The following is a 21246-nucleotide window of genomic DNA, read 5'->3' as shown; positions in this document are numbered from 1 at the left end:
ATGACAAGGATTTAGACTCTTGGAAGGGGGAGGATCTGAATCTATTAAGGACGAGTATTTCCTTCATAGGCTGATACTAGAGGATTCGTTAATATTGTAACGTGTTTCGTTACTGAAGACGCCGTAGAGATCGTTAATTGGTTTATTGAACAATCTACAAGTAACGGCTACAATTACTTATCACACAGTTGCGGGGTTTCACACTTTATAACCCTAATCGCAATAATCTGTTACCACTGTTGCGGGGTTTCACACTTTATAACCCTATGCGCAAATCAGCTCACTCTGTCTTCAGTAGTCTACACGTATACAGTAGGGGAGCTATGTATCACTGTATCACACACACTCCCAATTACACAATTACACACACGTCCGGTTCTTCTCTCTGGGACGGCTGCTATACTCCAACTTGTAGTCGGCTGACTGGAGAACTGTTGATAACACACTCGCTCGTAGGCTTGCTCGGAACTATCTTCGGCGCTGGCCACGTTATAACTCGACTCAGCGACTGTTACAGTACAACTCGGAAATGTCGTTGGCGATGGCCACATTACGACTAACTCGTAGCTGCTGTGCAGTTCCCTTATATAGCCGCAGTGTTGCCTGTTGCGGGTCACGTCACAGTAGGAAGCGGTTCCGCGTCACTGTGGCGTCACTGCGCGTTGCATAGCTACCAGGATGCGGGGACTCGGCTAACTTCGGCTCCGCTAGTGACGTCACCGCGGGGCGAGTGACAGGGTGATTACTCGCCTATTACGCGAGCGCTACGTTACCGCCACGTTCCACTGGGGAGGTAGGGGTCAACATGTCTCAATATGTTACGACCTGTATATTGCAGAAGAGAAACTGAACCTCCAAAATAGCTTTTCTTTCCTTATTGACTCTCTTGTTTTTGTTAGCCTACTTTCCTTGTATTGCAAAAATAAAATTAGGCTTATGAGATCACCTTGCTATGTGTGTGTGTGTGTGTGTGTGGGGGGGGGCCATGATGTATCCCCCCTTCCCCTCTATAAACTTTTGAATAGCTGAACCAGTTATTATGAAACCTAGTAACATGGTCTGTAGTATATCAAGGCACTTGAGCCCATTTCAATGGCATAATTCTTAAATCCCTTCCATCAGTAATACCAACATTACAGCCCCTCAAATTTCTGAAGCAAACCCATATTGTTGCTTGAACACTTGTACCAATCATCGTGAAAGTTGGTACATATATCATGCCACATGAAGCCATCTCAACAGCACACTTAATAAATCCCTTTGATTAGTAATACCAGGATTACATCTTCTAAAATTTTTGCAGTAATAACCATAATGTTACTTAAATGCCTGAACCAATCATCATGAAACCTGAACCCATTTCAGTGGTGTACTTCGTACATCAGTAATACTAATACTGCAGTCTCGTAAATTGTATTGTTTTATTGGCCTCATTATGCATACATACTGGCTGAAATGGAAGAAAAATGACATTTTTGCTGTTTTGGGAGTTATACTCCTTAACTGTACCAGACTAATGCATTCATAATTTTCTGATGCTTCAGAATGGGTCTGTAACACCTGAGAAGAAGTCAAGGTCTCGTCCACCAAGCTATGCAGGGGGAGAATCTCCTGTAAATCCCAGATCTCGATCGTCAACTTCAGATAGTCTCAAATCAGGTTCAAGTCCAAATAGTAACTACAGGCAAATGCCTCCTCCACCACCTCCAAAGGAAAAGAAACCTTCCACAGGAGGTGAGTCATCTGAAATAAGTAAAGTAAACTCTTGATTATCAAGTGCCGGTTAAATAAGATCTAAAAGTTTGTGACAACGGTACATTGGTACAAATATTATGTTTTTGGACATTATTCATTGTCTTGTCTTTATCTAAAAACTGTCCTGTTTATTTTTCAAAACACAACAAGGACTAGCTCTTATCAATTGGGTCCAACTGAGTAGGTTTTGCCTGAGGATGGAGACAGAATGCAATCTCTGAAACGTTGTGTTTTGAAAAATAAACAGGACGGTTTTTAGATAAATGCAAGATGATGGATAATGTCCAAAAACATAATATTTGTACTAGTGTGCAGGTTAACTGTGGAACTTTGAGAATCCCATAAATATTGGTTACATCTATCCCAAATGACTAAAATTATTCCTGCTTCAGTAATATGTGTTAGTGATGCTTCACAGTTATTTGCAGTAGACTGTATTTCTTCTCATTCTTTCATAATGTTATACTATTATTTTATTGATTTTCACAGGAGCTTGTCACTACTAAGTAAGGGTTGCTTTCTTATACTGAAAAGCCACATATCTCCGTATGTAGTGACTAGTAGTACAGTGTTGGTGTTTGATATTGTGACATGACAGCTAGAATAAGGGATCAGAGTAACAGCCATTGCTAGGCAACAGCTTTATAAACATGCAAGAATACAAGAGCCATCATCGAGCTGCGCGCACATGCAACGATGGGGAATTGTTGGAAGCAGTGTTTTTTATGCTGTCCATGCTGAGAGCATGTAAGAGAATCCTGGAAAAGCTTGAATCAGTCAATAATTGGTAGCTGAAGTTAGAGGTTGGCAATCAGAATTGAGTAATTGAGAATTCAGTGCACTGTAAAACATGTCTGAAATGGAAGCCTTTCTGCCAATTAAATGTAACTGCAAGGACAGGTAGGGTGTCATTACAAGAAGTATTCAAGGGGGTGAATGTTGCAGGAAGCAAAATGCCAACTGTTGCACAAGCAGTCATATGTGAGTGGAATGTCTGGTAGTCGTTTTTTTTTTCTATCTTGTATGCATGTATTGACACTCAAATTTATGATCTTCTGCAGCATATCTCAACTCTTGATGAGGTCTGCTGACATTAGATTTTTGTCCGCCATAAGTAGATGTAATGGCCGCTTATGATGGAGAACAACAAAGAATATAATATATGAAAATGTCGCTTCATTTTTCTACTATACTCAAGGTTTGAGTATCTGTCATGTGACAAGCAGGTAATTCTGTTTTCATAGGCTCAGGCAGCATAAAAAAGCGAACAGCACCTCTACCTCCAGGCTCATACAATATGTATGGCACACTACCTAACAGCCATAGTAGGACACCATCGGATCCAATCGTCCCCAACAGTCATATGGGGTACCACACTCTCAACCACCATAAGCGTTCACCGTCTAGTGATTCAAATGCCACGAGTTCAGGTACTGCACGGACTGGGCCTGCAACTTCCATACATTTGCGTAAGTTTGTCATAACATGAGACTGTAGAACATAACGATAAATATAGCTATATGTATGATTTTTTTTTATTTTGTGAAGTAGCAGCAGAGCATTCTGCATATCTAATTGTGTAGGTTTATGCACAAACATACATGCATAATTGTGTAATTATTATAAGTGATTTTGACCATTTTCTGAGATCCATGTATTTGCCATATACAGGGTGTCCCAGGAGGAATGGACCAAACTTCGGGAGGGTGTTCCTTATGTTAAAGTATGCCGATATAACCCTATTCCCTGTATATACTTGATGAACTCTGGATACTTGATGAACTCTGGTTGCCAGAATCACTGTTGAGGATAGTGGGGCCTGCTATATTTGTAACATTACCAAGGCATGTTTAGCCCAGGAAGATCAAACAGATCAATGTTTCTCAACCATTACTCCAAGCATTGCTATACACCTCCTTATTTTATAGTAGTCTGCATTATTTAACTGTATCAAAAAAGAATACTGTTTTGCAGTTAGGAACCTATTTTTCATTTCCTTTCCATATTTTATATCGAACATCTTTGCATTTTCCACAAGTCTCACTGGATACATAAATTATATTTTCTTTCTCTTACATACCGACAAGAAATCTTTTAACAAGTTAGATCATTTCATATGCATAATTTTGTAATTAAGAATATTTATTGTAAGTGATGGCATCTGTTTTATTTCAGTGCATTGTAGTTACATTCATTTTGGCATTGAAAGTGAACACGTTCAGACATGCCAGTAATAATTGGATTTATGGACTGCTGCTTGTATTGAACAGAGTCCCACTTCAACACTACAATACCAAAAATTTGAAAAGATGGATAACCACAAAAGCATTAAGCACATCTTATCNAGTCTCACTGGATACATAAATTATATTTTCTTTCTCTTACATACCGACAAGAAATCTTTTAACAAGTTAGATCATTTCATATGCATAATTTTGTAATTAAGAATATTTATTGTAAGTGATGGCATCTGTTTTATTTCAGTGCATTGTAGTTACATTCATTTTGGCATTGAAAGTGAACACGTTCAGACATGCCAGTAATAATTGGATTTATGGACTGCTGCTTGTATTGAAAAGAGACCCACTTCAACATAAATAAATAAATAAAATAAATGAATGAATGAATGAACACTACAATACCAAAAATTTGAAAAGATGGATAACCACAAAAGCATTAAGCACATCTTATCAGTACATAATGTCACAAATATGTTTATGTAAATGTTCATCCTCAGGTGTCGCTAAAGAACAGTTTAGACAATATGAAGAAAAATGTTATCGAAAATAGTGATGTAACAGCAAATGCTACTAGTGAATGTGGTCGCAAAATATGAACTATTGTAACAGTTNTTTGTGACTGATAGTGTAACGGACCAAAAATGAAACAATTCAAAATTGTAACAGTTATGTATTATTTGTTGCAGCTCCTGGTGCAAAGCTAGTCATACCTGCTGGAGAGCCACCATCCCTTAAAACAACTTCAGCAGTGTTCGATAAGACAAATATTGGTAGCAGCAGTAGTTTATCAGGGTCTGGAAGCATACAGCGACCCCGTGGCCCTCCTCCCCCCACCCCTAACCCAATGCAAGGTGTTCGTCTGTCAAATGGTCGCTCAACGGAGAGCATATCATCCATGTCGTCCGATGTTGAGTCTACAAGCAGTCTACATAATCCAGTTCCGCCCCCAAGAAAGGTAAGGATCTAGTTTAATGTAGAGCCATAAGTGTGCCAAGTAGCCTACAGCAAATTTTGAAGTTTTTATGGTAGTGTTTGTTATTTGTACTCTTATGATCTTGTAAGTGGATACCAACATTTTGGATTATCATGCTACCTGAAGATTGAGGGGAGCCAGAATAGTGCAGTTGGAATAGTGGCTGGCTGTCAGTTGGATATCCATGGGGTTGGAATTTGAGTCCTGCTGGGGGCAAGATTTTTCTCTTCTCTACATCATCCATACTGATCCTGGAGTCCAGTCTCCTCTCCACTGGGTACTGGGGGTGAAAAAGCTGGGGCATGAAGTTGACCACTCACATCCAACTAATGCCAAGGTCAAGAATACAGGGATCTATCTACACATCCGCTCCACTATATGTCTTCATACTGTAGTGCTTAACTAATTAAGCACAGGGACAACTATACCTTTCTACCTTAACCTGTATTTGAAGATTGTAGCAGTGTGTTCCTCCAGAATATTTGTATCTATTTACAGGACTGTTGTTACTGGTTATAGTTTTAATGAACTTACCAGATGGTGGGCTTTGGTGTTAGTGATGCTTTTGACCAGGCGTCTTATGTATACTGATGCGATGATGAGTGTGTAATGTTCTGACCCACATAGTTACACATCAGGTCCTGAAGGAATTAGGGATGGCAGTATGCAGACAGTATCTTTGGGAATTGCTGGAATAAGACGGTTGCTGGCTCTTCCATATTTTGAGAAATCAGTGAACTAATGCTCTTGTTTTCATGGGATCTTAGATGAGGTAGATTGATGAAATTATGCACAATTTTACATGTCATTAGTACATCTACTTATTAAATAACTGTGCAAAACCTCACACATACAGAACCAAGCTTAACACATTGCAGACTGAATTTAAATATTCCTTTGCTGCCCTCCGTTCACAGGCCTTTAGTTAAACTTCAGACATTCTACAGTCACACAGGAACCTACAGGAAGATTGTGTCTGTATTCATCTTTTGCAGTTGTACATGAAACTTACAAAGAATGTTTAGAAAGGCATCTAGGACCTGCACAGAGTGTGATTCTATGTAAATAGTTCCTCTTTTTCATCAAGAATTGTTACTGAGGACTGCTAATCATTTTCTTTTCATTTCATGTGACATCATTCTGTTGGTGGGCTCTTGATGAAATGTTGTTTTCAGTAATGTCTCTATTTTTTTTTTTGCATAATGTTTAAACAGCTCTTTGATAAAGATCATGCCCGTAGTCATCAGGCGAACCTCTACTTATGAACTTTCACGAAACAAACAATTAGTATTTCTGAACATTGTATGGACTAATAATTTGCAACTCCTAGTTCATTTAACAAATGCAGAACCCTGTGCTTACAGACATTTTAACAAATTAACATTAACAAATGTAATGATATATCTTATGAAAAAAAATTAATTCAGCTTACGAACATTCAACTTACACATGCATTCCAAGAACACATTATGTTCATAAGTTGGAGTTCACATGCACTTTTGTCTTCATTGGTGTCAGGATTGATTATTATGCTGAGAGGTAGATGCATCAGCCCAATGTTAGGGTAAAATGAAGCGGCCTCCGTAGTCTAGGGGTAAAGTTCCCACCTCATGACTCAAGGTACGTGGGTTCAAACCCGGCGGAGGTTGTGGAATTTTTAAGGGCAGAAAAATTCAGGGAACAAGTCCTCCGGGAGGGACTTTAAGCCGCGGGTCCCGTGTCATAGATTTACGGCACCTCATGTCTCTAGGAGACCTCTGAGCTAAATTTGGCCAAAAGTTTCCCGCCCAAAGTAGTTTCCAATGCCTCCGGTAGATGGGGAAGTATTAGATACCACTGCCAGTAGAGGATCAGAACCTCGCTGGCAGAAAGGGGCTGATAGCGAGCACCAGTACTGGTAGGGGATGGAGACTGTAGAAATTAAAAGGGGGACATACAATAGACTATCAGTCGCGGTGCATGGGGAAACCCACCCCCTCAATACTGAATAACTGAATAGGGTAAAATGACTGCCTAGAGGCTGATGAGGTTTGTTTCCTGAGTTCATTTCTTTCTCCCTTTTCATTCTTCATATTGCACAGACTGGTGAAAAAAGAAGCTGCAGTTTGGAAATTGACATAAAAATCAAACACAAAAACACACATACATGCCCCCCCCCCAATCACTCTCTCTCACTCTTTCCCTGTTCCCCCCACAACTTTTGTCATTTCTCCATCTCTGGTCTTCTTTGGCAGAACACCACAATATGTTTTCAGTACAAAAGTGGTGCATGTCCTTTGCTGTTTCTTTGCCTGGCAATCGTTTAATGCATAAAGTGATCACTATATTCTGAGACAATGGTAAATAATAGAACAGTGGTCAGTGGGAATGCGATTATACAGTATATTCATAATACTGTCATAATAGATACAGAATTTCATTATATGGGTACAGTTTATGTTAAGAAAACGTGGACAATGAATGAGTGCTCTGTCTGGTAATGAGTGAAATTTCTATTGTAACATAAGTGTTAGTAGTTGATGATGCTGCATGTATTGGACGAAAATAAGATAATTTGGATTATCCATGTTTTGAAATGATTCGTGTTTATTTTATGCACCTTTAATGTGGTTTGTCAGGAGTGTACCACACTTAAATGTTATGCCTGTTCATTTCAGTCACCCAAGTGATGTATCCTGACACAGGTTACACTGTATTGCACATTGCTCTTCAGTAATTATTAGGCTAATCTGCTGCTTACATAACTAACTAGTTGCACTTGATGATACACACTTCTCAAACTAACCTGCTTACTCGTATTTACAGAAGAAAGAAAGATCACAGCTAGAAAGTTATGCCGAAGAGAGTGACCTCCTCATCTCCTTGGTAATGGATGTTACTCTGGATGTGTGTCATGTGTGTGTGTTTGTCAGTCTGTTTGCCTGTTTGTTGTTACTGCATGTGTATTAATGGTATCGTACAAAAATAACCTTTCATCATGCCTGAGTAAGGAAGGTAACAGTATTAAGGGGAAATTACATATGTTAGGTTGTTGCTCTGCCTTTACATTTCTTATATCCTGATGTAATAACACCAGATAATTTCAATTTGTGAAGTACTAGTATGAAATTGATCAGACATTTTAAATTGATACCTGCAGTTCTTCTGCAGGCGATTTATACAAATCAATTGTTGCAGTCAGGCAGTTATCAGTCATGCTTCATGTTTGGGATTTCCCAGATTCAAATATCAGCACAGAGACTGTCTATCCTGGCTGATGCAGCTCATGGCTTTCCTCAGGCTCTCCATTCAGATGCCAGGATCGTACCTTAAATTATGTCACAACCATTTCCTTCTCAGCTACTGATAGCTTCATTAAAGAAACAATAAATAAGTAAAAAAATTTAAGTGACCATGGGTTGGAGACCCTTGGAAGATAAAATCTGTTACATACGAGGGTTGGAACTTTAATAGTGGCAGCGCTGCTTTACAGACGCCATGCAGTGGAACCAAATAATGTTGCTTATACCACGCGTTAGTTACATATCTACCTTACCTCAGAGTAAATGAACTCTCCTTTCCCACATCATGCCCGTGCACAATGACGAGAAGAAGAGAGACTTGTGTTAGCTGGTGGTCTAATGTAGTGTTGTCACGATGTTTTTGAAACAGGAACAACGGAGTTGGATAAAGATTGAATGTGCCAGAGGCTGTACAGCACGACAGTGTCATCAAGGTCTTCAAGAGGCTTGCAGGGAATCTGCATTGCCTTACAGAACAGTGGCAAGGTGGGTGAAAGCCTTCAACGAGGGACACCAAAATGTGGCAGACATGCGTCGGCCAGGTCGTCTTAGTGTCAGTGAAGAAGAAGTGTGTGCTCTTTCCATGTTACTTGAGAGTGATCTATGCCATACGATTCACGAGCTGGCCCGAGAGACAGGATTAGTGCATATGACTGTGCTTCACATTCTGAAGGAACGCCTGGGCATGAGAAAAATTGCATCATGATGGGTTCCGCATGATTTGACGGAAATGCAGAAATGGCAAGCTGTGGCTGATTCGTTCGATCAGTGGGGCTGGGAAGTGCTGTACCATCCACCATACTCCCCGGATTTAAGCCCTTGTGACTTCGACTTGATTCCTAAGATGAAGGAATCACTTCATGGTGTTCACTTCAGAACGGTTCCAGAGATTCTTCAGGCAGTAGACTGCTCCATTTGAACTATCAACACAATAGGCGCTGCTAAAGGTATCCTGCGACTTCCACATTGCTGGCAACGGGTTGTACACGATGCTGGTGACTACATTGAAGGACAGTAAAACTTCGAAACATGCATCTATTTTGTATCAGTTGTAAATAAATAGTTGTCACTGTTAAGGTTCCAACCCTTGTATTTGCAGTGATTGAATATACGTTGTGGGCACAGGAAAAGAATACAGAAGAATTTTGTTATTACTGATTCATATAGGCCCCTCCTAAACTTCATGTTCTCAAGGTGTTGCATTAAGTAATATCTGGAGTTCATAAACAGTCTAATACCCACTTGTTGATGTAGTAAATTAAAACAATAAGTACCTCTGCTAGGACTTCCTTATACCTGGTTATCTGTTAAAATTTAGATCCTTGTTTTTTTTTTTTTTTTTGTAATTAACAGTATTCTATGTATGTATAAAAAATTAAAACCCAGTTGAAGTCCATATAATTAATATCTAAATATGGCCACATTCCAAACTGGAAGTTTCATGGGCTAGCTTAAAAGCCCTAGTTTGCCCGCCCTTGATTTAGGATTTATTCCCATAATATATGTTGTGAAATTATTCTGTGTTTCTGGATTTCACATTATGTCAGTTGCATTTTGACTCACTCAGAAAACAGCTCTATAATTCAGGATCCCTTAAAATGTGTGAAGGCTATTTTGTTACCACCTGTTGGATATAATACATATTACTAGCTTGTATTATTAATAATGTGTGTTTCTTGTATAGACGTCATGTACTAAGTCTGAAGTGAATGGTCTGTCAACATTGTCTTACATCTAACCAAAAGGCATTTTCAGGAATTTTGTTTGAATTTATTTTTAGTGTGGATTATTTTATAGTTACAGCTCTTTCCTTAACCCTTAGTATAGTTGGTTTAATTAATTTATGTGTTGTATTAACTGCTGAGTTTACGTAATGAGAAACGACACTTATAGAAGTCGTTGGGTTTTCATGGTAGTTTCTTACTCTCATTCTTGGTTGATGACATTCTGTTTGGAGCTACTTTTCTAGTCTTGGTTTGACTTTGGTAAGGTTGTCTTCACCATCTCATCTCACTTGGAAAGGGACATGAGTTCTGATCTGCTTTCCTGTTGGCCGTACATCCACCAACTAGAACACAGCATTCTCCTGTCATAAAGCCAGAACTATAAATATTGGCACTAGGTCACTGTTTGGTCACTTTGCAAATTCTGCTAAACATCTGTGAATCAACTGACCACAACAAGGTGTCACAATCCAAAAATGGAAACAAGACTAGAATAAGATGTAGCGGTGTAGTATTGTGTGATGAATCAGGTGACATGGGGGGTAGTGGTTATGGCATATTTTAAGGTGCTGTCCCTGGAAGTGCTTTGAGGGGGTGAGAAAAACCAGGAAATCCCCAGCAGACCAGTTGATCCCCTACTCGTGTCTTCTTTCTGTAGTGAGGATAAACAGATTCATTTCCCATTGAAATTTGGATATACAGGAAGGATAGTTTTTGTATTTTCTAGTTTAGTGTGATATGAGGACAATGGACAGTGACTTGTTAAGTGTTTCAATATATAATGGAAAAATAGAATAACCAACACAGACTTCTAATTTGTTAGTAAGTCTTCTGAAGCTGTCAGCTGTTTCAGTACAGAGAATGCATGACATTTTTGACAGTGTGTCACTGTCATGTGTGACATTACTTGGGGACATAAACACTCTCCAAAGCATGGGAGCTTTGCTTTTTACTGATATGACTGGCTGCTCAAAATGATGTCTAGTCACCATGATTTGCTTAGAGGTCTGTTGCATCAAGTACTGATGATACCAGTAAAATTCTTGAAGTTGTGTGCAGTGTCCAGCTGTATAATTTTTTATGTCAGTGAGTCAAACTTTTAGATTGATTTTTACTTTCTTAATTAATTATTAATTAATTATTCTCTCATGATTGTGTTCACTATTATTTGCTGTATAGTCCTGTTTGCTAGAAATTGTATGATAAGACAACCTAAGCCACAAAGTTAATTCTATTTTATATTCCTGTACACATTAATTTAAATTGGCATCCCTTTATTTGGGGCATGCGGTAGCGTAGTTGGTTGAGGCACTATGCTAAAAGCTGGAAGGTCGCAGGATCGAATCCCGATGAGGTGGAATTTCTCAATTTACCTAATCCTTCCAGCCGCATTGTGGCCCTGGGAGCCATTCAGTCTCTAACAAAAATGAGTACCAGGATTATTCCTGGGGATCAAGGGCGGCCAGCGTGTAAGGTTGACAACCTCACCGCCATCTGTGAGCCGATTGTCTAGACAGTGTGGGAGCCTCGACATCTCACAACCGGCTTTCACTGCCTGTTATAGGGACACCTTTACTTTACTTTTTTACTTTATCTCTTTGTTTAACAGTGGTTCTTCCGCATATCAGATATTTAGACAATAAGAATGTACCTCTGTAACAGTGTTGTGGTAGTGAATATTGAAATAGATGTGACTGGTAACTGGTGTGTAGAGTCTGGTGTCTTTTGCAGTGTTTACAGTGTTGTCAGTTTCTGGACTTACAGCATTGGGGTTTCCTGTTGCATGTAATTCAAAATATTTAAATTGATTACACAACCATGTAAGAAAATAATTTTAAACACACTGCTCCTTATATTGGAAATGGGTCTCTCTTATATTATATAATTTCTATGAAACTGACGATTCTTGCATAGACTAGCATGTGACTTTATGCAGATTAACCCCTTGAGTCCTGCTCTGAATGTGCAAACTACACGGCTTTGAAAGGGTGTTTAAATGTTTAAAAGAGTGAACTTGCCTGGAAGAAAGTCGGTTAGTCTGTCTTGTTATTGGCACACAAAAAGCTGAATGGCACATTTTGTGGTTTAGTGACCATAATTAAATGGCCAGACACATAACATCTGAGAGAGGTCAATGAACAATGGTCCTTTTTTCCCTTATTGGTTGATTCTTAATGTACTATATAAGATTACATGTTAGGTTGCTTGTGAATTATGAATTGAAAAGATGTGGACAGAAGCAGTCAGGGTCTGTTTGGAGGGGTTATCCCAGCATTTGCCTAGGTGGACTGAAGACAACCATAACATCATAAGTTTTTTTAATTGCTAGTGGTGTGGGACTAAGTCCCTTGTACAGAGATACCTGCTCTATGCTTATATGTGCTGCAGTGGCATATAGAAGTATGGAATGTAACAGGATGCTTAAATATAATATAGCAAATCCTAATATTGGTAACAGATATTCTAACATAGTTTTTTCACATTTTGTGTGTTGCTTTGTGTGTTCTCTGTACTTTTCCACCTACTGACGCCCGAGCAGCCATATTTCTTCTGTCCTCTACAGCAACCCCAACCGGCTGTGATGGCGACCACAGTTCCAGTGACAGATGCTATCAGCTCCCCCGTGGGTGGCAGCACTAGCATGGTGAGTCTTCGTCGCTGCCAGGCGTTGTATGACTGTGAGGCAGATAATGAAGATGAACTGTCCTTCAGAGAGGGAGAGGTAATCATCGTCACCAATGAACAGACAGATGATGAGAACTGGATGGAGGGGGCAGTTGAAACTGACCCATCCAGAAGAGGGATGTTTCCAATTAGCTTTGTGCATATGCTGGCAGACTGACTTACTCACTGCTGTGCAGTGTTGCCAAGGGGTCAGTTACCCCAAAAGGAGGGTGGATCTCCTGTAGCGTCATTTCTACAGTTGTCAGCAAAGCTTGTGTGCAGAGGTACTATGCTGACCATAGCTGAAACAGATTAAGTTCCAGTACAGTATTGTAGCGTAAGAAAAGCAGACAGTAATTGGAGCTAGTTTTGGGAAATATGCCTCATGTGTGTTAAAGGTTTGTTAATTTATGCAGGGTGCCTAATTATTGCATTCACTGTTTTACAGGATGTTTTCTGGACATACAGAATAAGTAAAAGTGTTTGCATGCATATGTACCATGAAGGTCCTCCTTAAAAAGTTATGGCTATTATAATTTTAACTTCTTGGTCACACAAATGTTGAGTTCAGTGGGTCTTATATAAAAGTGAAACAAATCAGTTATTATTTATATTTTTTCTAGGGGTGCTCGAAATGTCCTTCATGTTCACAGACACACAATTCAGCTCTGTGTGATAAGAAACTTGCTAGCATTCGAAGATTCTGGTGCACTCTTTTGAAAATTGAGGTTGACACAACAATTCCTGTCTAGTGGCAGTTGCACTGGCATTGACTCATCCTGCAGCTCACATAGGTACATCCCATGATTCTGCACACTGTATATTGCTGCACATTCAAAATGTGTAGGACGTGTATTCTGTCAAAGGAGTATGCAACACTTGGCCAGAGACCACATGTTTACAGAAACAGTTTTGTTCCTGGATGATCTGGGGCTGGGATTACCAACTTTCATAAGAAATGTCTTGTCAGAGGAAAATCCCCATTTGATTCAATCTCACATCACCGAAGAGAGTTTTCTGTCAATCTGTGGTCTGCAATGTTAGATGACAACCTCATAGCCCCCACATTTTACCAGCATTAGTTTGTGACCACGATTACGTTAATTCTCTTCAAAGACATTGAAGTGGAATCTTGTAAAATGTGTCCTTCAGTACACATCTGCCCATGTGGTCTCAACATGACAGCCCCCACCACAGTACATTCATTAAATGTTTCGGTGGCTGCCTGAAAATTATCCCAGATGTGGATTGGTCACGGATGTGAAGCTCCAGTTTCCCTTCCTTCATGCTACCTGACTTGACTACTCTTGGTACAAACTATATCAGTAGTAGACAGGAACTGTGGCCTTGAATCAAACAATTTGTAAGTTAAATAAAGAATCTGCATTGAATTTTTTTAATTCTTGCAAGTTTCTTTTTCATGCAGAGTTTGGTTGTGTGTCCTTGAGGATGGAGGCCATTTTGAGAAGGTGCTATTATAAAATAAAATAAAGAGATTATTGATAGCTGTTTTTGTTTAAATTCTTCTTATATGCAATCCATTTAACTCAGGAAATATTTAAAATGTGACAATGGAAACTGAAATTAAAGTAGCTCTCAGGGCACATAGTCACATGAACTTCTCTGCTTATTTCAGTATGCAGAAGCCATCTTGTAAAATAGGCCATTCAATAATGATACATTTTGTATAGCAATTCAATTAAATGTGCAGATTGTAAAAGTGAATATAAATTCATACAGCTAAGCAAAGTAGAGGATCAGAGGCATAACCTCTTTGTCAGAAGAGCTTCAGCTTTTGTGTTACAGACAGTAGGATGTCAGGATTGTCTTCCTGGTTGCCCATTCTGCCTGCTGCTCGCACCCAAATTTGAATAAAAATAGCTTTTTGCAAAATAAATGTTACCTCCTAATCTAATCCACATATCTTTTCTCAGCACTTCAGCATGTGGATTTCTGACATCTTTTTGTACTAACTAAACTTCTTCCTGTTATCACCCTCTCAAGGGTTGATACAAGGCCTGTCTGCATGCATGTACTGTGTAAGCTGAAAACATTAGTTTAATTTACAAATGGCTCTTGCTGTTGTCATTGGTGCAGTGAAGATCATTGTCCCCCTAAATTAACAATACAAAGGCCAAGGTCAACCATTTTTACCCACCATCTTACTCACTTTCTCTTTGTATCGTCACCAATAACTACAGATTCAGCCTTATTATAGTTATGTCCATCAGTATCAGAATCACTATCTTAAGCTATTCCATCATTAATTTCCTTCATATGTGTTGTTTACAATCTTCCATCTTCATTTGGTTTTCGTTTAGCTTAAATATTTCTGCACTTACATTCTACACTTACATTCTACAAAATATAAAAAACAAAACTGGTACTGCAGTAAACTCCTTGTTCAGTATCAAAGGATATGGAATTCCCATGCAATCAGCAAAAGTATCAAAGAGAATTTACTCTTTTATGGTTACTTCAAATGGAGTTGCAGTGTGCATACATTCACCTACCATGTTGTGGTTCTCCTAGTCACCACTAGAGCAGTATCTATCGATCTCCCTCATGTGGGTGCAATTACAGTCATAATGATCTGTGAGTACAGTAGAGGCTAGTTGAATATGTGATTGCATTGTAGTTTATACAAAATCTTTGATCCATCAATCTGCTATGTCACATAAGAAGACTCCCACACAGAAACTAGAGAGAAAATGCATTGTTTTTTTACTCTTAAATGGAGAATGGAAACGTATGAAAGATTGAAAATCATATGAAAATTTGTTTATATAAATGTTTGTTATGCAACTTGCAGACTTATATAACTGGAACATCCCATCCATACATGCCATATAATAGGGAATTTACTGTATAGGGAATCAATAGTATCTGCAAGAGATTTAAAAAAATCATTGAATTCTGATGTCTGTCAAGGCATCATAATGTGACAGTGACAAAGACTTTGGTAAGGCACAGCATCGTGATGTTAAGACAGCTGTGTGTGGCTTCTTCAAGTAGGTATATACATCTCGTGTTCTTCAGGATTCTCATACTGACAATGCAGTTGTTTGAATTCCCGATGAGTTCTCCAGTAATTTATATGTATGTAATATTAGTGAACTATCATACTCAGAATAGAGGCAAAAATAACACACAAGTCTCTCCTTACAAATGAAGAAAATACTTTCATTCACATAAAAGTCTTTCTGTGCTTTTATTTATTTCATATATTTCGGTCTCCAGTGCAGCTTATTATTAGTCACCCTTATTCCTCACAACATGTTTCGACCATATATGGCTATAATCAGGTGCCTTCTATTTCGCTAAAATTGTTGCACTGTAGCAAAATAGAAGACACCTGATGATGGCTGTGTACAGCCGGAACATCTTGGGAGGAAGAAAGGCGACATAATAAGTTGCACTGGAGATAAAATATTTTATATGAAATAAATGATATATTAATGCAACAGGATTATTAAATACAATACTGTGAATAATCTTCATTTCTTCATCCAGTGATGATCAGAATAAATAAATAACTGTAATGTAAAGGGTACACTAATTAAAAATATTCCCTGTCTTTGGTTGTGTGACTTTTGCCCTTGTGGTAAGTTTCTTCAGTCTCTTGTCTTCTCATGTTGTGTACAAGCCTTTACCTTCTACAAGAACTGAGTACCAGTATTTTACTACCTCAAGTACATCAAGAATGCAGGGTGGGTTTCCCTTTTTCTATATTTATGTTGTAAATGAAACAAACATTCAATTCTTTAGCTGATATTTTTGCACAATTCAAACAATGTGTAAGTTTATTTTAATACTGACTAAATTAATTTCTAATATGTTATTCTCTTGCATACACTTGGCATGCGCCATCTTTGTACTAGTAGAGAGCAGGCTGTCATGACATTGTTTTATGATATTAAAACCCTCTTATTGTCTTTAAAAGAAATTCCAAGAAATCCCCATTGATGGCCGAAACTGCCATGGCAGTATCATTGCAAGCATATTTGTAATTTTATGGTCATGAAGTTATAAATCATACTTCACATATTTAGTCCACAAAAGACTAAACATGGATTCTAATTGTTCTATTTGTAGCTCACTGCTTTGTGCATTTTTGATAGTGCAATTTTATTTGGACATATCAAACTCTTTAAAAAAATCTTAAAATATTGAAAGAAGTAAGTGTTTTGTTTTATTGTGTGACATTATTTTTGTAAGAAACAAAAAATTAACCCATATATCTCAAAATTATTTTCTCTGTTCTTCCCAATTAGTCGTACTTAAGAATTAAAAATGTTACTGTATCTTTATTGCATAGTGATTGCTTAATCCCAGGGACAGTTTTACTTTTAAAACATAAAAGTGTGAATTTGGAGTTTGTGAGAGTCATTTTGCTGCCCTTGTGGGTTTGGACAATGAGATTCCTTCTTCAGGGCTTAATGGGACTTGCTCCAATGGGAGATATTATACTCAGTGAAGAAGTCTTTGGATCACAAAGTATTGATGAGATAATGTACTTACTTGACTTATTGCACAGTACTACACACTTTACAGTAACAGTCACTTCACTGTCACAGATAAATTGCATATAACTTAATAATATTCACAAAACTACTGTACAGTGGAGAAGGTGCCAGATCCCCAGCCTGTGTGTTTGCGCCTCACCGAATATACACGTTTGTTCACTGACTGCCCAATTGATTGGTCAGTGGACTCACTGAGTTACTGAGTGCCTGTCATCCAGGATCAGTCCCTTTAAATACAGTAAGATGACATAACATCTAGAACCTTCTCTTTCTGGATCTTTCTTGAAGTTTCTTCTGCTGTTTCATTCACATACCACATCAGCTATTAAAGAATGTTTTAGTAGCCTTTATCTGTAATTCCTCACCACAAATTCTTAGAATGATTAATGCAAAACTGGGCATAAGTTACATTTGGTATAGAATTGGTAATAAGTAACAAGTATCAATATTTAAGAAGTAGGCCGGTAGGTAATGGTCGATTACAAGTTGAAGCTCATCTGGCAAGGATAAAAGAAAGGTTTCCCCACCAAAGAGGTTGCATTCCAAAAATGTTCTGTGAATTACTTCCTGCCTTTCTGAATTGTAAGTTACTCCAAGAGATAGATCTTGAGGACTGATGGTACATTCATATGGAAATGGCAGAAATTGATCTAGGATAATGGTTCCCAAATGTGGTTAGCAAATCCCCTATATGTATGAAGTTATGAAGGCCCCCCCCTCAAAACAAAAAGAAAATGTGAGTGCTACTTTTTTCTATTCCAGTATTACTTTAAGGCAAATTCACGAAGAAAATAATGCTGTATTTGGTTTTTGCATATGTCTCTTGCATAGTTTATGCAGATATTTGTATTAACTTCTTTCCTTTCACAAGGGAAATTATGTGTTGAACACCATGGAAAGCTTCAGCAACGCACTGATGGGCCAGGTCAGGGTATATGAATGGAATGGAAAAAAGGAAAGGGACATGTAAGGAAGAAATGTTCAGAAAATTTTTCATTTTAGATGAGTATTTATTCTCACAGTGGTAACTTATGAAGAGTACTGCCTTCTGTGATGTTATGCCATATAGTGTAGTAGAGATTTACTGATGTTTTGGAGGAATGTACTGTCTCCATCTGTAGGGTTGAAGAATAAACAAGCAAGAGCATCACATCCCAAAAAGCAGTACATGCTCTTAAAGTACATTCATACATTGATTTTTAAGTGAATTTATTGAGTCTTATAGTTTGGGAATCACTGTTCTAGTCATAAATTTATAAGAATGTTGTTCTGTATGGCTCCTTGTTGTGATGTTCATTGAAGAATGAAACTGAAATGACAGTTCTGTATTAGTTACCTTAGTAACTAGTAGTTACTAGCTTACAGCTGGTCTGAACAGAGATCAGTGTGCCAGGTATCCTACTTTTTCTCTTTTATAATGAAAGATGACCTATGGTATCATGTCCATGTGTCTGCATGTCTCCTCCCTGTTTAATGAATTGCCACGGGCAAGATTGATTGTAACTGTCACAACATTTGTATAAAGAGTATCACAAGCTTATGGGTGAGTGGGTTTGTTAAGTGTCTAGTGATTTTCAGTTCTGTGCCTGAAGACATAGTTGGTAATTGTAATGAAGTTATGCAAATAGAGCCAGGATAGCTCTTCCAGTAAGGTGATTGGCTTTAGGCTGGATAACAGTAGTTTGATTTTTCTTTCACACCACACTATTCAGGCCAGCTTTTGGGCCCACCAAGCCTGATAACCGATTGGTACAGGGAGCACTTTCCATGTGAATAAAATATTCAGAGTGTGAAGTTCATAACTGACGTTTATTACAGAGGTTAAGGATGAACAGAGATTTATCTCCAGCTCCTCTGTTTCTCTTATAATAATGGTGCTTAGGTATGGGGACAACTTGACCTCTACCTTCAGAAATATTGTGTTAATTTAGAGATCTTGTTGTAATTGTGGTAGTTGTGAACAGAATCGTAACTTCCTGGTTCAGATTAAATACAACACAAAGGATTGCAGTCATACTGCTGATCTGGTGTTTTGCTAATACAGGGGAATTATTGTGTGAAGTTTTGTAATTGCCATAGCTTCAAACATTGCCATATTTTATGCAGTCATGTAGTTATCAGATGTTACTTACATCTTATGTTTAATTTGTTAAGTGGCCTCTTTCGGTGTGTTCACAATTAATGCTGTAAAAGTGCATTCATTAGATTCTTCATGTCTCTGTTTGTGTCTGCCCATCTATCTGCATGTAACAGCTAAAGAACTACCGAGCTTACGATCATGAAATGTTACTTTGTGAAGTTTTCTTAAAACTTGTCAACATGCTATGTGCATTTCTGTACATGTCATGAGAATAACTTGTTAAATATTTATCAGAGCAAAAAATATTTTGAATGAAAGTTATAGAGTAAACTTAAACATATTTTATTTCCACTACACATTTTCTGAAAGTCTTACAGTTTTGTGATAACTAAGCAGATGGGACCAAACATTTCAGAATTATGCCAGGCATATAATTTTGCCGGTGGTTCTGTATGGGTGTGAAACTTGGTCTCTGACATTAAGGGAGGAACATAGACTGAGGGTATTTGAGAAGAAGGTGTTAAGGAGAATATTTGGACTGAAGAGGGATGAAGTGACAGGAGGTTGGAGAAAAGTGCGTAATGAGGAGCTTCATAACTTGTACTCTTTTCCAAATATAATTAGAATGATCAAGTCAAGGAGGTTGAGGTTGGCAGGGCATGTAGCATGAATGGGGGAAAAAAGGAATGCATATAGGATATTGGTGGGAAAGCCAGAAGGAAAGAGACCACTAGGAAGACCAAGGCATAGGTGGGTGGACAATATTAAAATGGATCTTAGAGAGAGAGGATGGGATGGTATGTATTGGATTGATCTGGCTCAGGATAGGGACCAGTGGAGGGCTCTTGTGAACACAGTAATGAACCTTCGGGTTCGATAAAATGCTGGGAAATTCTTTAGTAGCTGCAGATTTGGCTTTTCCTCAAGAAGGGCTCGGCTCCATAAGTAAGTAAGTAAGTAAGGTCATGGTGACCAAAAGACTGCTGACCTGCAGTAAGCTTATTTCTGCTATGAAACAGTGCAGACACTTGTTCTGCCATATAATATGCAAAGGGTTAATGTATGTGTGTATATGGATGAGCCAGAGGAATAAACTGGAAAGTTAGAATATTATTAATGTAAGATTTCGTGCTGCTATACAAAATGTGTAACAACACTACAACACCAGTATTCACATGGTAAGAACTGTACCAAAAAATGTCAGGCTATTATTGGTACCATAATCTTCCTGTCTCACATGAAGAAGGCTGCCATGTCACAGCATTGATACATGTGATGTTAAACTCTACAATGAAACATGTGTTAACATGGGGAAATCTAAAAGAAATAATGTGATAACATTTATACAAATGTCTGTTAATAACAAATTATTAGTTGCACAGTATTCTTAGTACTTTAATGCACGCTAAGTTTGTGTGAAAACAGTCTTCATGATACATTCATCACATGTCTTCTTGTGTGACTGAAACTTTAGCACTTCTTGTAAGAACTCCTGTCACAATGTAAACAGCAGTGACAAGTATATACAGTATGAATTCAACATCAAACAATTTAAAAACAAAACTAATGCCTTAAAGAAATGAGCAGCTTAGAAATATAAACCAAGAGAATTACAAAATGACACTTAGCAGATACATGTTTTTCATTTAAGAATACTGTACAAGGCTTATCCATACTGGGAACCATAGTTGCTGTGACATCAGACTACCCAAAGTCTACTCCACTGGCTCATCTTCTGCAGGTCATATTGCCAAAACCACAGTTATTTTGAGATCACAAGTTGTGGTACAGAATAAGTTTGTAGGCATATTTTTCATTGTGAACTGAAGAGGCTTTGTATGGGGCATTTTGAAGCTGCATACTAAATGTTACCATGTTTTGCTAGTGATTGCTGAAGACTGCTTCAGTTGAATCCGAAATGGCACGTGTCTGATGTGTATGAATAAGTTGAGATGCTTGAATGTTGCCACGAAGTATCCATGCAAGGCAAAACATGTCAAGAT

At 38.2% G+C, this 21246-nt stretch overlaps 1 protein-coding gene across 4 annotated transcripts in view; it reads left to right on the top strand.

Annotated features, from left to right (window-relative positions):
- LOC111862231 (arfGAP with SH3 domain, ANK repeat and PH domain-containing protein) overlaps positions 1 to 14242 on the top strand; it is a 234131-nt gene extending 219889 nt beyond the window's left edge. The window contains exons 13-17 of one of the 4 annotated variants that reach the window (XM_033750593.1): positions 1545 to 1734; positions 3000 to 3224; positions 4682 to 4950; positions 7774 to 7833; positions 12513 to 14242. In XM_033750593.1, coding sequence (XP_033606484.1) covers positions 1545 to 1734; positions 3000 to 3224; positions 4682 to 4950; positions 7774 to 7833; positions 12513 to 12815 — 1047 coding nt within the window. In that variant the 3' untranslated portion in view covers positions 12816 to 14242. Of the gene's footprint in view, positions 1 to 1544; positions 1735 to 2981; positions 3225 to 4681; positions 4951 to 7773; positions 7834 to 12512 lie in introns of all 4 variants that reach the window. The other 3 variants (XM_033750594.1, XM_033750592.1, XM_033750595.1) reach the window with 3 other exon arrangements.
- The last annotated feature ends 7004 nt before the right edge of the window (positions 14243 to 21246 follow it).

This window comes from Cryptotermes secundus, unplaced genomic scaffold (assembly GCF_002891405.2).
Source record: "Cryptotermes secundus unplaced genomic scaffold, Csec_1.0 scaffold1561, whole genome shotgun sequence".
Lineage (NCBI taxonomy): Eukaryota > Metazoa > Arthropoda > Insecta > Blattodea > Kalotermitidae > Cryptotermes > Cryptotermes secundus.
Note: the sequence above shows the minus strand (reverse complement) of the source record. Positions and strands in the feature narration are given on the sequence as shown.